The sequence below is a fragment of the Pyrgilauda ruficollis genome, unplaced genomic scaffold, assembly GCF_017590135.1.
Source record: "Pyrgilauda ruficollis isolate IOZ18807 unplaced genomic scaffold, ASM1759013v1 scaffold89, whole genome shotgun sequence".
In the NCBI taxonomy this organism is placed as follows: Eukaryota; Metazoa; Chordata; class Aves; order Passeriformes; family Passeridae; genus Pyrgilauda; species Pyrgilauda ruficollis.
In genome coordinates this window covers 1,572,221-1,589,104 of record NW_024530932.1, presented here as the reverse complement: position 1 = coordinate 1,589,104, position 16,884 = coordinate 1,572,221, and the positions used below count along the sequence as shown (strand labels likewise).

At 39.8% G+C, this 16,884-nt stretch overlaps 1 protein-coding gene across 4 annotated transcripts in view; it reads left to right on the top strand.

Moving 5' to 3' along the window:
* The first annotated feature begins 14,672 nt into the window (after window positions 1-14,672).
* The window catches only part of ADGRL3 (adhesion G protein-coupled receptor L3), a 252,647-nt gene continuing 250,435 nt past the window's right edge, over window positions 14,673-16,884 (top strand). For all 4 annotated transcript variants that reach the window (XM_041488243.1, XM_041488241.1, XM_041488240.1 and 1 more), the window contains exon 1: window positions 14,673-14,899. In XM_041488243.1, coding sequence (XP_041344177.1) covers window positions 14,709-14,899 — 191 coding nt within the window. In that variant the 5' untranslated portion in view covers window positions 14,673-14,708. The remainder of the gene's footprint in view (window positions 14,900-16,884) is intronic.

Sequence of the window (16,884 nt, the reverse complement as noted above, 5' to 3'; positions counted from 1 at the left end):
TTTGTCTCACTGCAGCAAATAAAAAATGTTTTAGATTTCACAGATTATGGTTCATTATGAAAACAAAGCAAGCCTCTGACTGAAAATCCCATCTGTTGGTTTGCATTAAGCAATTCCCTTCCTCCTCCTTGCCATTTTTTATTCCTGGGCATTCAAAGAAGCCATCCTGAAACATTTTTTTTTTCTATTTACAACCACTAAAGGCAGCATACAAACCTTCTCTTTGTGGATAAGCTCAGCAGCTCTGTATAAGACCTTACTGGAGGTTTTGTGTTGTTTGATTGGTTTTTTTTTTGTTTTGGGATTTGTTGTTGAATTTTTTAGCGTGAGGGTGTTCTTTGGGTTTTCTTTTCTTTTTTTTTTTTTTTTTTTACTCTAAGTTAATAAAGTCAATGCGTTCTATGCAGCAAAATGCCCCCTTCCTCCTTCTGTTCTCTTTCTCCCAAATCTACTTAGATCCTTAAAATATGAAGAAACTCCTATGATCAACAAGCCAGACTGTTTGCACAGTAGAGATCCCACCCCATAATTTGTGAATCAGGCATTGGTGTGTTTCAGAAAAATACTCAGTCATTTTTTAGGTACTTCAGCTGATAAGGAGCAAATCGTTTATATATATAAGTAAACTGTTCCACAGTAAATTGCTCACATAGTTAAAAATATTACCTTTTTGCTGTCTCCATGTATCAGATTTCAGCTTCCAGATCTTGGATCTTGGTTGCCTTTTTCTACTAGATTAAAGACAGATATCTTCCCTTGGTAGCTACCTGCAGAATAGAATAGTCTTTTAGACCTGTTAAACAGACTGGTAATTTTGGTGGCTCTCTTGTCAGACTGGCTTTTCAGGCTCTAGTTGATTTTTTAATTTTTTTTTTTTTAAGTTCTTTTGCAAACACTTTCAAAGTTTCTGACAAGCCCTCTGAAGTGTTGGGTACCGCAATGTGTACATATTCCAAGAATGAATGGTCTCATTAACACCATATGCAGGGCAATTTCATCTTCCCACTTCTACTTATTATTCACCTCCTCATACTTGCAGAGATCGTGTTTGCCCTTTGAGCTGCTTCGTGTTGTTCAAATTGTTACCAGTTATGGAAACAGTCTTGTTTCACAGTGGCTGCTTGCAAGTCTGTGGTCTCACATAATGAGCACCTCTTGTATTCTTACATGGACTTGTACTTGTCTGTGCTCAAGCATGATCTGCTCAGGTAGTGTGTAGATCAATCTGCAAAACTGACAAGGTCTGTGTCATTATTTAACATTTCATCAGTTTTTGCACTGACTGCAGATTTGGCAAGCTCTGAGTTTATTTTCTCTCAGATCATCGAGAAGTATGTTGAATGATTTTGGACTGATGAGGTTCTTGCTGAACTTCAGAAATACTTTGGTTGAGATGACAGTTCCACATTTACATTAGTTTTAGAGAAGCAGCAGCTAATGCATTTTTCCTGTATGCAAGTGGACTTGCTTTCTGTTTTTTTTTTTGTTCTTTTTTTTTTTTTTTTTTTTTTTTTTTTTTTTTTTTTTTTTTTTTTTTCTTAAGCTTGTTAGTAGCAAAGTGCCAGTGCCCAAAATCAAGCTGAAAACCAGCAGGGGGATTCCTAAGAGGGTTGTGGGTTTCTTACAAACTCCTGTGCTTGAGATTGAATATATTGGGTGTTTTGTTATTAATAACTTTCCAAATATATTAATATCTTTCCAAATATCTGAGAGAACAGAAAGCATCTCTTTATCACTGTGAATGATGAATAATTTTGTTTGCCTCTTTCTAAAGAGTGATTGGAGAGAGTTACCGAATATTTGTAGGGAATTCAGCTTGTGCTTGATAGCTGGTTGTCTTTGACCCACAAACCTTACTAGTTTAAAAATACTGACACTTCTTTAAAAATTCTGCAAACATTTTTTTTTAGTTTGATGATGTACAGTTATTTTGTTTGTGTTTTGAGCTTTTAGCGCTGTGTGTTTGTGTTTCCAAACTGTAATTTGTACTTGTTAACTACATTTTTTTTTTTTTTTAATTTATTCTTTGTATGTGAGATTAGACTATTTAACAAAAGAAGCTATTTCTCATGATTGCAGAGTTGGGGATTTTGTCATGTGGAAACAGACTTCTCAGTTTACTGTCTGCATTTTTAATCTTAAATCTTCCTTTCTGTTTAATTTTGTGTGAAATATTTTAACCTATGAGGAGCTATCCTGGCTAAAACCCTCAAATATTTGTGTTACCAGTCAGGACTGTGATCTTTTTTTTCTTACCAAGCAAAACTGGTTTGTGCTTATTTGCTCATAGACATCTGTGTGTTTGTTGGTGCTAGTGGTTTTGGTTTTGTTTGTTGTTGGTTTTTGGGGAGTCATTTTTTGTTTGTTTGTGGTTTTGGTTGGGTTTTTGTTTGTTTGGGTTTTTTTTTTTTTGGCCTGTGATCAACACAGTCAATAAGGGCTAATATTACAGTGCATCAAAAAGATTGGCTCAACAATAAACTTGTTCAGTGACCTTTTGTATTTTGCCCACGTTGTTAACCCTTGAAAAACTGGTTTTTTTTTTTTTTTTTTTTTTTTTTGTTTGTTTGTTTGTTTTTTACCCCGACACAGTTTGCGGAGCTTTATTACAGAATAATGGGGGACATTAGCATTAGAAGAACTGTAGGTAGAAAAATCTGATTTATTTTATGAAGGTTTTTCCTTGTGCTCCAAAAATTCCCTTGGAGGGACAGTGGCAGCAGAATTCTTTCATCAAATATGAAAAGGGAGCACAAGATGATGGAAATATGTAACAATTTTATTCTTAGAAAAAGCGGAAAATTCTAAACGTGAAATATAAGTAACTCTAGAAGAACAATACTTGAAACAGGTACAAAAGGAAATGGATATTATAGACAGAAGAAAAAGTGCTTGAAATGGATCCTTTTTTAGATATAAGTTAGTTTCTATTTAGAAAGTGCACTTAAATGTACTGCAACATAATTACATTAGAAATTTAATTAATAGTCTCCCAGAAAGTTTTCTGGAAACCTTTCTCTGGTGGGTTTCCCCCCCCCCTTGGGGGGTTTCCCCCCCCCCCCCCAACTTGAAAGAATCCTTTAAAGCCCTTTAGGGGCAAACAGCACAGGGGATTTACCAAGTGCTAACCAAGTGCTTGGTTTTCCAAGACCCCTTTCTGTGCCCTTCTGATGAGCATCCTCTGGGGTCACAGCGGTGCTGGTGCTTGAAAAAAGTCCTGCTCTCTCTGACACCTTATTTGTAGGGGAAGGAGGAATGGACTCTCTCATCACGTTATTTTGTCAAAAATATTTCTTTGCCTTTGGGCCCACTATCTCTCTCTGATTAGACTGGGCAAATATATCCTGGTTTTTGCTGCCAGAGAGATCAGCAAAAGATTTACTTCTTTCATCTACCTCTTGAAGGAGGACAATTTGAAACAAGTCTAGTGATTGTGTTTAAAAAAAAAAAGGCTAAAAAAGAAAGAGTCTTCCATCCATCACAGTTGCTTGCAGTGGTTTTCTCCTGAAGCAACTTAGATAATTTTTTTTCAGCCATATTTTCATTGAACTGGTGAGCATTGTGCCCTCAAGTGTAGCATCTGCACCTGTTTGTTACTCATGCTGCATGACTATCCTTTTGTGTGTCACTGTAGCTCCTGTTCCTAACCTGCACACATTTCTTCTTCTCTTTAACGTGTCCTTTGGGGCACAGACCCTCATTTTGTTCAGTCGTGCACATGGGTGTCTGTGAAGGAGCCCTACAGTTTCCCATAGATCAAGTAATGAATCATGGTATCCAGTGCTTTAGGGACTTCCATAAAGCAGGGCTGGCTTTCAACCATTACAAGGTTGGTGTTTTGTTGTTGTTTTTTTTTTTTTAATTTTTTTGGTTTTTTTTTTTTTTTTTTTTTTTTTATTTTTTTTGTTTTTTTTTTTTTTTTTTTTTTTTTTGATCACAATGTCTCTCTGACTACTCACACTTGTTATTGCTGCTTTTAAAAATGCTTATTAGGCTGTTGCTAACCACTCTGAGGGCTGGAATGGAAAATGAATAGAAACTTGTATCCTGGGTCGCCTCCAAAGCTGGTGGGGTGTGGGAGAGCAGGATTCAGAGTGTTTTATTGCAAATAAAAATGTAGTAAAGTGAACTTGGCCACACTGCTGTGCCCTGGCTGCCCCGATCTGCAATGGGAGTCCTGGTGCTACCACAGGGTAGCATCTTCTCCCTACTACAAAGCCCAGAAGCTCTCAGCTGTTCATATGACTTTTCTGGGAGAAGTTGATATGTCCAGGGCATTTCTGTGAGCCTACAGCTGAACATTATTTCAGATTTCTTTTTAATTGTTTTTAATCTTTTTAATTTTTTTTTTTTTTTGTGACTGGCCTTGAGATGGGGTCAGTATTGTGTGCATATAAGTAGTATATCAGCACACACCCATATCTAGCTATGTAGTCCTTCCTGAGCAATATTTGCACGGGTTCTGTTAGGTGGGAAAATAATTAAGTACAGTGCTTGCTGTGAGCAGGTGGGCACAATAGGAAACTTCATCATTCAAGATTATAGTTGTGTTTCCTAGAAGGTGAACCATTTTCTGGAGGTAATTCATTAGTTTTAATGTTTTACTACTTTCTACTGAGGAGAAGGGGATACTATGGACAAAAATGTGTGAATTCCTTGAAAATGTGCTTTTACTTCAGGTATATTTCTACCTGGAGCAAGTGTGCATGTTTCAGTTCATTCCCCAAATTTAATTCTCCTGCTGTTCTTTATTTTTAAGATTGAGGGGAAGTAAATAAAGTTGGCCACTGTTCAGATGAGTGTAAATGCTTCTGAAAAGCTCTTTGAAGCTGCTAGTAACTTCAAGGTGAAATCCCTGATATTTTGAGGTCAAAGGAGGAGGGGGAGTAAATGTCATAGAGTTTGGGAGTCATGATTCAGAGGACTGCAAAGAATGGCTTGGCAGAGCCTACTTGTAATTCTTGTTAGTGCATCAGCAAAAAAAAGGATCTTGGATCTCATGCTGGTGTTCTGGCATGGAGCTCATATATGTCATGCTATGGAAAACCTCATCCAGCAGCTGGGGACTGGGTTATCTTTGTAAATTACTCACAGGTAATCTACAGTAAGAAGTACCCATCGGTTTCTAAAAATTCAGTAGGGGAACCTACTGAATTTTTAGAAACCTACCCAAACCTCATTTTGTCATGTAGAAAACTACGCTTGCCATGTTGCCTCTTTTGTATGCACCATGCTTTTCTAAAAGTTTAAGAAGTGCATATATATTAAAAAAATAATGGAATGCAATTCTGACAGGTCAGGATCTTTAGGTAGTCTCAGACTTCTTTATAAAACTTGCACAGTTATGGCTAGTGGAAAGAACAAATTCCCTGTTGCTATTTATGGCAGAGACTCAAAGGAGCTCTGATGGCTAAAACACAAAGAAAAATCAGTTATTAATGATCTATGATTTAGCTATATTACTTCCTTGAGATGGCTAGTCTTTGAGGTCTGGGAAACTTCTTGTAAAATGAATGCTAAAGGTGTCATTTTTGGCCTTTGATGTAAAGCAGTTGGTTTAAATGGTAAATATTTGGGGGCCCAGACTTTTCTACAGATATTTGAGTGACAGGTTCTAATACTTTGGTGGAAATTCTGTTTTGCCTGCCTTTTTCTCTGGACAGTTCTCCACGTTACATGTGGTTCTCCTTTCCAGACAGTACAAACTCAAAAATAGATTTACTGCTCTGATAAACAAGTCTGTAAACAGCACAAAGTAATCTCCACTCTGCTGTTCATCATTTCTGTAATAATGCAGATATTTCTACAAGAGCTTTAATGTTCCCCTTCAGAGGCTTTTCAGGGAGCTGTAAATCAAAATTAAACTTTAACTTTGTGAAGGTATTTCTTGGTAGGAGTCTATTATTTGCAGCTCTTCAGCAAAGCTCCAAACACACCCAACCTTGTCTAATTTTTGGCAGCCTTAAAAGAATTGCTGAACCTGCTGAGTTCACTGGGTCTCTTCCTGACTTCTTTGTTTTTTGGGTCTCTTAGTTGCTTTGGTGCGGTTTTATGTTCAGGGTTTCCCCCCTTCTCTTTTTCTCTCCCCCCCATTTTTTTCTCCTATGGTGAGATAAAAGTCAGATTTGGGCTGTGTTTCATCTTCAGTGGCAGACTGTCTCCAACTTTTGAGAATGCATTTGTGTCTTGGCCTCCTCCAGTTATCCTTGTCCTGCTTCCTGTAGCCCAGGGCTGCCACCTCTCAGTTCACAGTGGTACAAGATGCAGAAGAGCACTTGGGAAATATCCACCTAGGCCACCATTAAATCCTGCTGCAGCCCAATTTAATGGCAAACCTAAAATAGCTCTGCTGGTAACACGAAAGCTATTCTAGCTTTGTGTTATTTTAGAAAGGGTAGGAATTTAAGCTAGTGTTTTAAATAGGAACAAAAACAAACTGTAATTTTAAATGAACTTATTATATAATATGAAATCTGAAAATTATTAACAGATTCTTTTTACTTAATGTTCTTAGGCTAAACCCTTGATGCTCATTTATCTAACTGCCTCTATGATTATTCCTGTTATGGTGGTTTATAAAAGTTTTTATATGAGATTAAAGATTAACCTTACTAATGGCTACAATTAAAACCTACATTAGAGTAATTTGAAATGGGGCAAATTATGTTATTACTCAAATCTCGCTTCACCACATTAATTTGTGCTGTATTGAATTTGAGATACCAAGGTTGTTCAGCAATGTCAAAGTCAAATCTTCTCTGATTTTGAGGTTTTTGGGGGTTTTTGTTGAAGGCAGTTGAGTGCCTCTTTTAACAACAGTAACTTTGAGTTGGGTGAGAACTAAGTGGCATGTTTTTCCTTGCTAAGGACCCCAGTTGGTGTATGGATTTGTAAAAAGTCCCTGTGGCTCAGGACCTAATGTTTCTTTTATTGAGAATACAAATGTCTCAGTGTTATGGGCCATGATATAAAAGCCAGATATTTTAATAATGTCACTGTTAGGCTCGAGGGCAAGTTTTCTCTAAGGGTTGATTACAGAAATTAAGCAGCACCTTGCAAGGCTTTAAACTCCGACACTTTCCCTGTCTGTGCACAGCTTTCCTACACTTGAAAGGTAATTCACATGAAATAAGTCTGTAAATTTAAAGAACATTTGTATCTAATGTGTGCCTTTCTTTACAAATTAGATGAGCCACTGCTAAGATACTTGGGAATAGCTTTTTTTCCTGTAATGGGGCCTAAACATTAATGTACTTGCATTCAGCATCATCCCCTTGGAGGCCACATTTTATTTGTCTGTTGTTCTCAACTTGTTGCTTGTGCTTTAATTAAATTCATTAAAGTGACATTTAGCTCAGGCTGGGACTGTGCTTCTGATCTATGATTTGAAGGTTGGTTGTCATTTTTTTTTTGAAAATCACTCTAAATTCAGCCGCCTTTCCTTCTAAAACTCTTATGCTTTCTTCCTATGACGTGAGCTAACCTTTTCTGAGCTGGTTCAACTCTGCCAGCCCAGCAGAATTCCCCCCTTGCCTTCTCCCACCGCTGGTTTAGTTTCTTGGTGAATTACTGCCTTGCCCTGCCTCATGAAGGGGCGCAGCAAGCACAGAGCTGGAGGCACGTCCAGCAGCAGAGCCATGGCTGGAGGTAGAGGGCTTGTCCTGGGGAGGAAGCAGGATCCCTTTTCCTTCCAACAGTACTCTCCCGGCGGGTGCGCTTACCCCGGAGCGCTGCCTCTTCAGCAGCTTGGAGGTGGCGGTGACCCTTGGTGACACCGTGCTGCGGTGTGGGGATCCGCTTCAGAGGGATTCACCTCTCCGTGAGGGCAGATGGGTGAGGATGGGGCCTTGTTGAAAGGCAAGTTTGCTGCAGTTTCAGAGTTCCCCAACACTCACTAATGAGGCAGCAGCCCCCGAGTCCCAGAAGGTGGGAATGGAGAAGGATAAAGAAGTGCAGTATTGCTGGTGTGCTGCTTCCTCCCGCAGGCCTGGTTTGGGTCTCCCTGGCTCAGGCTGTCTGCACACAGTGCCTCAGTCACCTCCTCCTGTCTAATTCCTCCACTCAGAGCTACATCTTGATTCTGTGATTTTGTTCTTTTATCACTTCATTTTCTTCTCTCCCAGGTTTTTGCAGTGACCGATTTCCCTTGGGAACACTGATCCCTGGGTGTAAATGCATCCACTTCACTGTTGTCTTTTTCTGGTGATCTTCCTCAGTACTCTTTGCCCACTGTCTGTGAGTTTCTTTTTTCTTCTCTAGGAAGATACTGAGCTATTCTAAGGTAATCTAATGCTTCTTACTCATAAGGAAAGCTTCTCCATACTTTGAGTAAGGGTTTGGGAATGTGAGGGGAGAGAATAAGGATATTTATCAGCTGAGTGTGGCAAACAGATAAGGAGTATTGGTGCTATGAAGAGTGAGCAGTAGAATTACCCCAGGATGTAGCTGTCTGGTGCTTAATCCTCTTGCTGCTGTCCCTGGGCTTTTTGGGCATCCAGAGGGTGGTGGAACGAGCCAGTTGTTTGTCCATCACTGCTTTGAGATCTTGTATGCCTAGAAATGCAGAAAGAGATTTGTCATGGAAATAAAAGGTGCTTTCCATGAGGCTTATGCATGGAGACAGAGGCTTGCTTCAGAGGTGTTCAGTTTAGGACTTGGCTAGGTTTTGGAGTTTTTTGTGCTCCTGTTTATATCCATAGTTGTGTCACCTTGGAAAATTCACTAATTGTGTGTTGGCTAAAAATTCACTAATTGAATTTTGGCTGTCCCTGCAGAAAGTTGTCTCTCTGTTTGCTACAACCTTCTGTGAATCCTTTTAATAGTGGGGAAGGGCATCAGATATAAACTTACAGATGAGCATCTCTTTTCACTTATAGAAGCTGGGAACAGATCCCTAGCAGGTGCCCCTTGTGTGTTATAATGGAGATAGAGTAAGTAATTTATGGAACCATAAGATAGTTGACCTCAACCTCCACATAAACAGCGCAGGGAAGTTTATGAGGATTTTCTGGTTTTTAGCTTTTCTTTGGTTGCTTTGGCTGGGGTGTTGCCCAGCCTTCTGTTTCTCTTCTGGGTGGTTTTTTTTTTTTGTTTTTTTTTTTTTTTTTTTTGTATACTTCATCCCACCATGTAAAAAGATGCTCCTTCAGTTTAAGAAGTCTGTTCTTAGCTGGCTGTTTGCTGGCTAAGGGGGATCAAGGTGAAGGTGACCAAAGGAAAGTTGCAAATTGCTTTTGATATCATCTATAAAATAAGAAAGCCCGAGACAATCTAGGAGGATGTGGGTATTTAATTCATGTGGGGAAACCAAAGTTGCAGCCACATGCTTCACTTTCTGAGGATGCATCTAATTCTCTTCTTCCTTTCCATGGCAGATTTTAGAGTGCTTAATGGGGGAGATAAGATCATGTTCCCATTTTGATAGATGAGACAGCAATCAGCTGAGGCACGTAGGGGAGAGCTGGGAGTGGGGACCAGGACTGTCCAGCCTTGCATTGCTGATGGCTACAGCTCTTTGGCCACACTGGCTGCCTTCTGTCCTCATTTCTTCCCCGGGGGAGCTGGATATGGATGTTGCAAGCATTTGCTGCAATGTCTTGGCACCAGCCTTTGTCTGTAGGATGCACCTTTGTTTAACCCCACTGCAGGCTGAGAGTAGAAGAAAGGCTTTTCCACCCTGTCTCTCTCTAGAAAAGACATGGTGTTTTTTCTTTTTCTTTCTTTTTTTTTTTTTTAATTGTCAACATCTGTAGAGAAAGTGTGGGAGAAAGAATGGTATTTCCATATTTGTATATTAATCATAAGATTTCAGAGAACTTTGGACCAACCAAGGTATTTTAAGCTTGTCAGAACTTTGTTGATATTTGTGAAAATACTGGGAACTGGGGGTATTGGATGCTTGAGAAATGTTTGTTGTCACCATCTTTAACTCAAGGTTTTGCTTTCTACTAATATTGCTCTTGAGATCAGAGGCCAGGCATAATTTGGATTAAGGAAAAGAGAGAGAGAAGAAATACTGAGCAATGTCTCGATGCAAACAATTTATACACTAAGGAGACTTTATATTCTAGTAGTGAAAAGTAAGGCCCTGGTTTAGAAAAGCACTTCAGAATGTGGAGTGAGCCCTACAAAGCCCATTGACTCCTTGACTGAAAGGGATTTCCTCTCCTACCCACACCTGAGGAGGGGGACTTTTTTATTATTACTTTTTTTTTTTTTTTTTCCCCCACAGAGCCAAGGTGAACTGTGAAAGTATTAAATACTGCAAAATTACAAACACAGAAGCATTCTTCCAAATTACTAGGAAACCTCTTCCCCCAGCATGCTCTGTTTGCACTCGGGAACAGTAAGTCAGATACTTAGCTGGGCAGACCAAATCATATACAGAGCTTGTGAAAATAATTATCTCTACAATTCCAGCTTTTGTTTCATGGCCCTTAAATATGCGCTGAATTTTCGCTCTGAAAATTCTGAGCCAGAACATGATTTTGCTGGGAAAATTGCATATAAAACCTAATTAAAAGCATCAACCCACACTTTTCTTTTAAAAGTACATCTACTACCATCATGCCTCTAAATGTAACAGAGCTCAACAAGTCTCTAGCAGCCAAGGAAACACATAATTTAAAGGCTATTTCGGCATTTGATTAAGCATACAGTGATAACTACAAGCCCATGCCCTGCAGGCATGACAAGAGGCAATTATGTTCTGAGGTCAAAAGCGAGGGGGAGAAAAAGCACAAGATTTTGATGACTTACTTAATTTTCCAGCTTCTGAAATTAGCAGAGACAAAGGAGTTCTAAATCGCCCAGATAAAATCCCGTCATTATCTGTTGCCTTTTCACCCTCTGCTCTCACTTTGCCCTGCAGAAGCTCAGGAGGAATATTTTCCACCAAATGGCTGCACTTAAAAAACTCGAGCTGGCACACATTTAAACGTTAAAGAATTTAAAAAACACTCTTTTTAAGTTCTGTATTTAGATGGCTGTCTGCACACAGGATCCTGGAAAAAGACACCTGTTTTTCAAAGTAGTGAGCAGCCATCAGCTCCTCTTGACTTCAAGCCAACAATTAGGTCACTTATTTAGGAGATTAAATAAGGAGCTCAATGAGAGACTGTGAAGATAGGGAGCTGCTCAAAGAAGAGAGAAGTGTATTAATGAATTAATACAATCGTGCTGTGTATTTCACAGATGGGCTTTGATGTATCTTGTTTCACAGCAAAAAGCAAAACATCTTTGCTCCTTACAGGAAAACCAGTAAAAATGATTAAGTAAGATTATCATATAGGGGCATAACAACAAAAAAATGTGTTTACAAGGAGATAAACAGCCAGGCTCTAATCTCCCTTCGGAGTATTTATTGCAGATACTGAAGTAGAAAAAAAAAGCCATGCAAAACAAATGATTTGGTGGTCAATTGCAGGATGGAAAACATTTGCCTATTGCTTTAGGAGAAAGCATGATAGGAGATCATGCTGTATTACAATACTCAGCTGCTTCTAGTTTTTCCAGGGTGTTAAAATTTTTATGCTTTTTATACAGAAAATAAATGTAAATGTTGACTCCATGATACCACAGGGTAAGTCTGTAAGTGAAAGCTGTCCTTCTTAGAGCAAGAAGTCAAGGATTATGTGAAAGGCAAAAAGCTGAATTCCAGAAAGTTTAAAGCTGAATCTAGAAATATTTGCATCTGTCCAGAGATTCTTTACTGCAGAGTAGAACATGAGCTGTTATTTTGGGGAAGGGGTGTTCAGCTTTGGTTTGGGCTGTTTAGGGGGCATCCTTGGAACTGATATGCATCCAATTTTCGTAGATCAATGCTGTAAAGTCTCATGTCCAGGAGATAGACCCATGATGCCAGAAATGTGTTCTCATTTGGGGTAGAGAAATATCTTGAATGGATTTGTAAATTGCTGTTCACAATTCTTAATGTCTTATTTCCAGCATAACACAAGAGTTAAGGTTAGCTGCATTTGTACAGTATTGCTGTTTGACAAATACACCAGGTTGTATGAGTGAATTCTCACACATTTATTTTTTTGTGATTTTAAGCAGGGTTTTCCTCAGCCCTCGTGTGTTCAATTGATACAGACTAGCTACTAAAAAAACACCCCAAAGCATAGGAATTAAGAGCAAAAATATACTTTCTGAATCGTGTGGCTCAGAGGTTTTGTATTCTGTAGTGGGAACTGTAAAAAGTAAAGTAGTATTACCAACTCTCTTTGCCCTTTGTATAGCTTGTGTTAACCTTCCAGAGGAAATGATCCAAATTGCCCAAGGACTGGGCAAAACCATAGCTCCAAATAGCTAATATTGCCTATAAACCTCATTTTGTCATTTTTTTGGCAGTTAACAGGAGTCATCTAAGCACATGGCAGGAGGAGGGAGGGCCCTTGGCCTCAGCATTCTGCCAAAAGCTGCTAGAAACCTTCTGCCTCCCATGTCACCAATCTGCTCAGGTTTAGCACAGAACAGGCTTGAGAGGAGAGCTCACCACAGCTCTTTTCCAAAATCAGAATCCTGGCATCAGAAGTTTTTTGGTCAGCACTGGCCTTCTGCCATAGTCCAGTGTTTGACAGAGCAGAGCCTGCTGCAGGCTTCTGTGGACAGACCACTGTAAGCAAACTTAATATCTCTTGAAGCTGTTTTTAGGGCAGGCTAAATTGCTGAGCTCTGCTGACTCTGCCTTTCTGGCTGGCTTATCTCTTCTATCAAATGTTGTCTCTAACATTGTCCCATCCTTCCTCCACTCTCCTCCACCTGACTAGTGGTATCAAGCCAAGGGTAAGAATGAGGCAGTGCACCTTAGAGGTTCACGCTTCTTCTCCTCATTTTCCTCCTCTTGTAAGAGGAGAAGCTGGTGGCAGTGAGAACTTATTGCATTGCACAAATGTATGTGCAATATGAGCCCAGGGTGAAACCGTTTCTCCAATCTCAGGGAAGGAAGACATCTCAAGTGATCCAAACCCTAAAGCTGTGCTAATTGTGCAAGCTATTATTCAAGAATAAGCACACGTCTGTCTTGGGAGTTTGGCAATTAGTCCACAGCTCTGGCACACCAGGGAGGGTCTGATATCAAAGTAATCCCTGCAGATTTGCAGAAATTGGAATCTGAGAATCTGTCCAGTGATACATAAATGAGACAACTGACAATAATGGAAGGATTCATGGAAGTCAATGTGTTGGATTGCTTCCTGACAGACAGGGAAGCCTTGATATAGTCAAATGGTATTCTGAGAAACGTCAATATAATCTTATTTTCCATAAGAAAACTTGGTGTGCATGTACCATGGGAAAGTTTTATGGAAAAAACCAGCAGAACATTGGATGAGATTTTTGGTTTGGGGGAGGGTATTTTGGTGTTTTTATAATGGGGCCTGGAGGAAAGGGAGTTGCTGAAAGATCCCTGGTATCAGATGGGCCATGGATATACTGGAGGCTTAAACCTCTCACCATCACATAGAGACAGGCTTGGGTTGTATGTTGAGTTTTGTGGTTGGAAGTGTACAAATGTAGCTTGGAGGGCACATCATCCTTGTGTCTGGAAACCTTTATGGTTCCTTTCATCCTTGTGGAATAAAGGAGGAAAGGAGTTGGCTTTTATTTCAGCTTGTGACTGGTGTGCTAGGCTGGGAAACAAGTATTTGGTTCCTAGCATCACCATGGATTTCCCATGAGATCTTCTGGAAGCTGCAAAACCCTTCTGTGGCTGAGTTGAGAAAGACAATGTGTAGCTACTTCATGTGGATATTTGGGGATTAATATATTTACGTTCGTCAAGCTGTTTAAGATCTTTGGATCAAAGAGCCTGTAAAGATGGGAAATACAATTGCTTGTTGTCAAGTGGCATTGTTTACTAATACTTTAGGGCTTTGTTTTCAAGGCATCTCAAAGTGTGTTTCTTTTTTTTTTTTTTTCTTCTGCAAACTGTAGCCTGGATTTCTTTTAAAACAGGTAAGATTTCTGAGAGCTCTTTAATTTCACAAGCATTTGCCAGCTATTTGACCATCTAGGCAGATCCAATGCAAGGCTAAGACTGAACTTAAATCGTCTGGTGTCCCATAAATTGGCCTTTCCATGGAAAGTATCACTTCAGGGCCCAAACTTTGGGATGGCTGCCAGAACCTGCAGGCCATCCCCTGGCATGCTTCAGGCTACAGCAAAAGCCATTAGGATCACTTTTTCTAAGGGCTAAGAAAAGGACCAGAAGCAATACAGATGTTATTACATCTGCTGTAGGACAGGTGCAATCTTGCTGAGCAGGTGGGATCCTGGTTCTTGGATTGCTTGTTATCATGAAATTTTCTTTGCTTGTTGAAGTACAACACAGGACTGTAATTTTATATATATCAAAACCAGCTAGTTTTTCACCTGGTAAGTAGAAATAATAACAATGCCATAGTTGCTATATTTCAATAAGGGATTTCTAAAGCCCTATATAAAATGTATCTATAGCTTGTTTTTAAAATGAGAAAATCAAGTCCCTGAGTGGAGAAGTGATTTTTCTGGGCAGCCAGCAAGCCAGCGACCAGACCCCGTTTCTGCAGATCTTATCTGAATGGTACCGAAGCTATCTCAGCACAGCATATGGGTAAAGCTTTCTGGTGAACGTGATTCTGCTTTTAATTTTAGCCTCAGTGTGGAAAGCCAGTGTTGACTGTGTTTCTGTGTTAATCCTTGCAGCTTTCAGCCGTGCCCCAGTGCCCATGGCTGTGGTCCGAAGGGAGCTGTCCTGCGAGAGTTACCCCATCGAGCTGCGCTGTCCCGGAACAGATGTTATCATGATCGAAAGTGCCAACTACGGCAGGACTGATGATAAAATCTGTGACTCTGATCCTGCTCAGATGGAGAATATCCGCTGTTATCTGCCAGATGCCTATAAGATTATGACTCAAAGGTATAGTGCTTAATATTCTTTGTTTGCTGACTGTCGGTTTTTTAATACGGAGTGTACACACCAGGTTGTGTGTGTGTTTGCATGAGAAAATGCAGGTGCTTAGTCTGGATGTGTGTGCGCAGAATTACAGCTATCATTGCTAAACTGTGGGTTTAACCGAGTTGGTTTAGCATCACGCAATATAAATAACATTTCCTGTAAGTACTGCTCATCAGTCATCTTGATTCTCACTGCATCCCAGTTTTCCCTCTGAAATACCTAAATATCAAGGCTCTAAATGAATGTAAAAGTGCAATCTTTCTCAAAATGCATATTCACTAGTTCTTGTGCTGTGTTCAAACAAAAGGCCAGAAATCTCCTTGAAACAAGGAGACACAAATACAATGTTTTGTGTTCAGAATAACATTTACAGTTTTCAAAACACAAAGAGGGATCTGCATCCTTCCTTGTGTTGCCAGGCTTTGTTTTAGGGGAGATCTGAATTTCTAGTCAAGCATTGGTATTCTCATTGATGAATTGCTGAATTTCTGTATAATAACTGTAGCTGTTAAGTGTGGCTGCTGCATTTGGAAATGGTAACTGAGATACAGTCAGACATGTAGACAGACTCCTGTCTTGCTTGCAAAGCCAGGGCCTAACAGTTTATTCCAACACAGAGGTATCTTGGTCATGAAAAGCCTTTTAAATGTTGCTGAATTTTTAAGGCTGTTTTCTGGCACAAATGGTGTTGTGGGAAGGATTCATAAGTCACAGCTCTTGACATGTAATTGAATTCAGTAATACATTCCTAATGCATGAAAAATTATTTAGTGCATTTGACTGTTAATTAGTAATAGAGATTAGTATTTCAAGGTATTAATAGTAGCATTGGCATAGGCAAAGTGTTGCTAACTGATGTCATGACAACATGTGTTTGGGTCCTAACAGTGACCTCATGGCTTAAAGCAGTGCAGGGTTTTAATGGAGCATCTTGCTGTTGTTTGCTGTGAAATGATTTGCACTAAAATGGACTGGTGTGAGCAGCATGAGTTTCAGCTGTGTTTCACATGCTAACTGCTATTTTTGACTTTCCTTTAGAAACTGCTCCATGTTGAGTATTTAGGTCTCAAAATGTTGAGGAGTCTCATGACAAATGTTCCCACTGCTGCACATGGCTCCTCTAAGACCGTTCTTTAATGGGACCTCCTTGGGTAGCTGGTCGAATTCTTGTTTATAGGGTTGTGCCAGCTACATTTTTGAGAGAAGTGGGAAGGGTAACAACGTGTCATCAGCCAGTCCCTTGGATTCTGTGTGGTTTTAGTGGAATTACTGTAATTCTCCTGTTCAGGTTGTTAGTGGCTTCAAGCAGAAACCCTTAATCCTCTGCATATTGGCAGAATAAAGCCGTGTCATCCCCTTTGTGGCCTGTTACAGAGTACAAAGTATTAATATTTTTTTATATATACATTTATTAGTGTCCTCTAGGCCACAGCTCCTGAGCCAAAAGCAGAGCTCTGCAACCTTCTGGTCAGTCCCTACATGTAGCAAGTCTGCAAAAAACTTCGGCCCTTGGGTCAGGGAGGGCACACAATTGTCTTCTGTGCCCCTGGCGCTGCAATGAAAATGTCTGGTGATTACTCACCTCCAGGCATCATCAGTGCAGGCTCATGGCTTAGCAGAGTTAGCAGGGAAGCTCATCTCTGTAGCAAAATATCTCTGTTCCATTTGGGCAGCAGAAAGTGGTGCTGAAGGGGATGGACACTGAAGGGGGGAAAAGATCTGCAGTCCTGTTATTGGTTACTATTGAGCTTCTTGAAAATAAATATAGCCTGATGTTAAAAGACAGGTAAAAAAGGAGAAAATATTCTGCTTTGCATTTTTGTCAGTCTCGTTTCTTTTTTTAAGTCTCCATTAATTCAAAGAGTTGAAACAATTTAAAAATAAAGCCATTAAAATGAAATATGTTCTTAAGATGCAAACCAGTCTGTCAGCTCACAGCTCCGAGT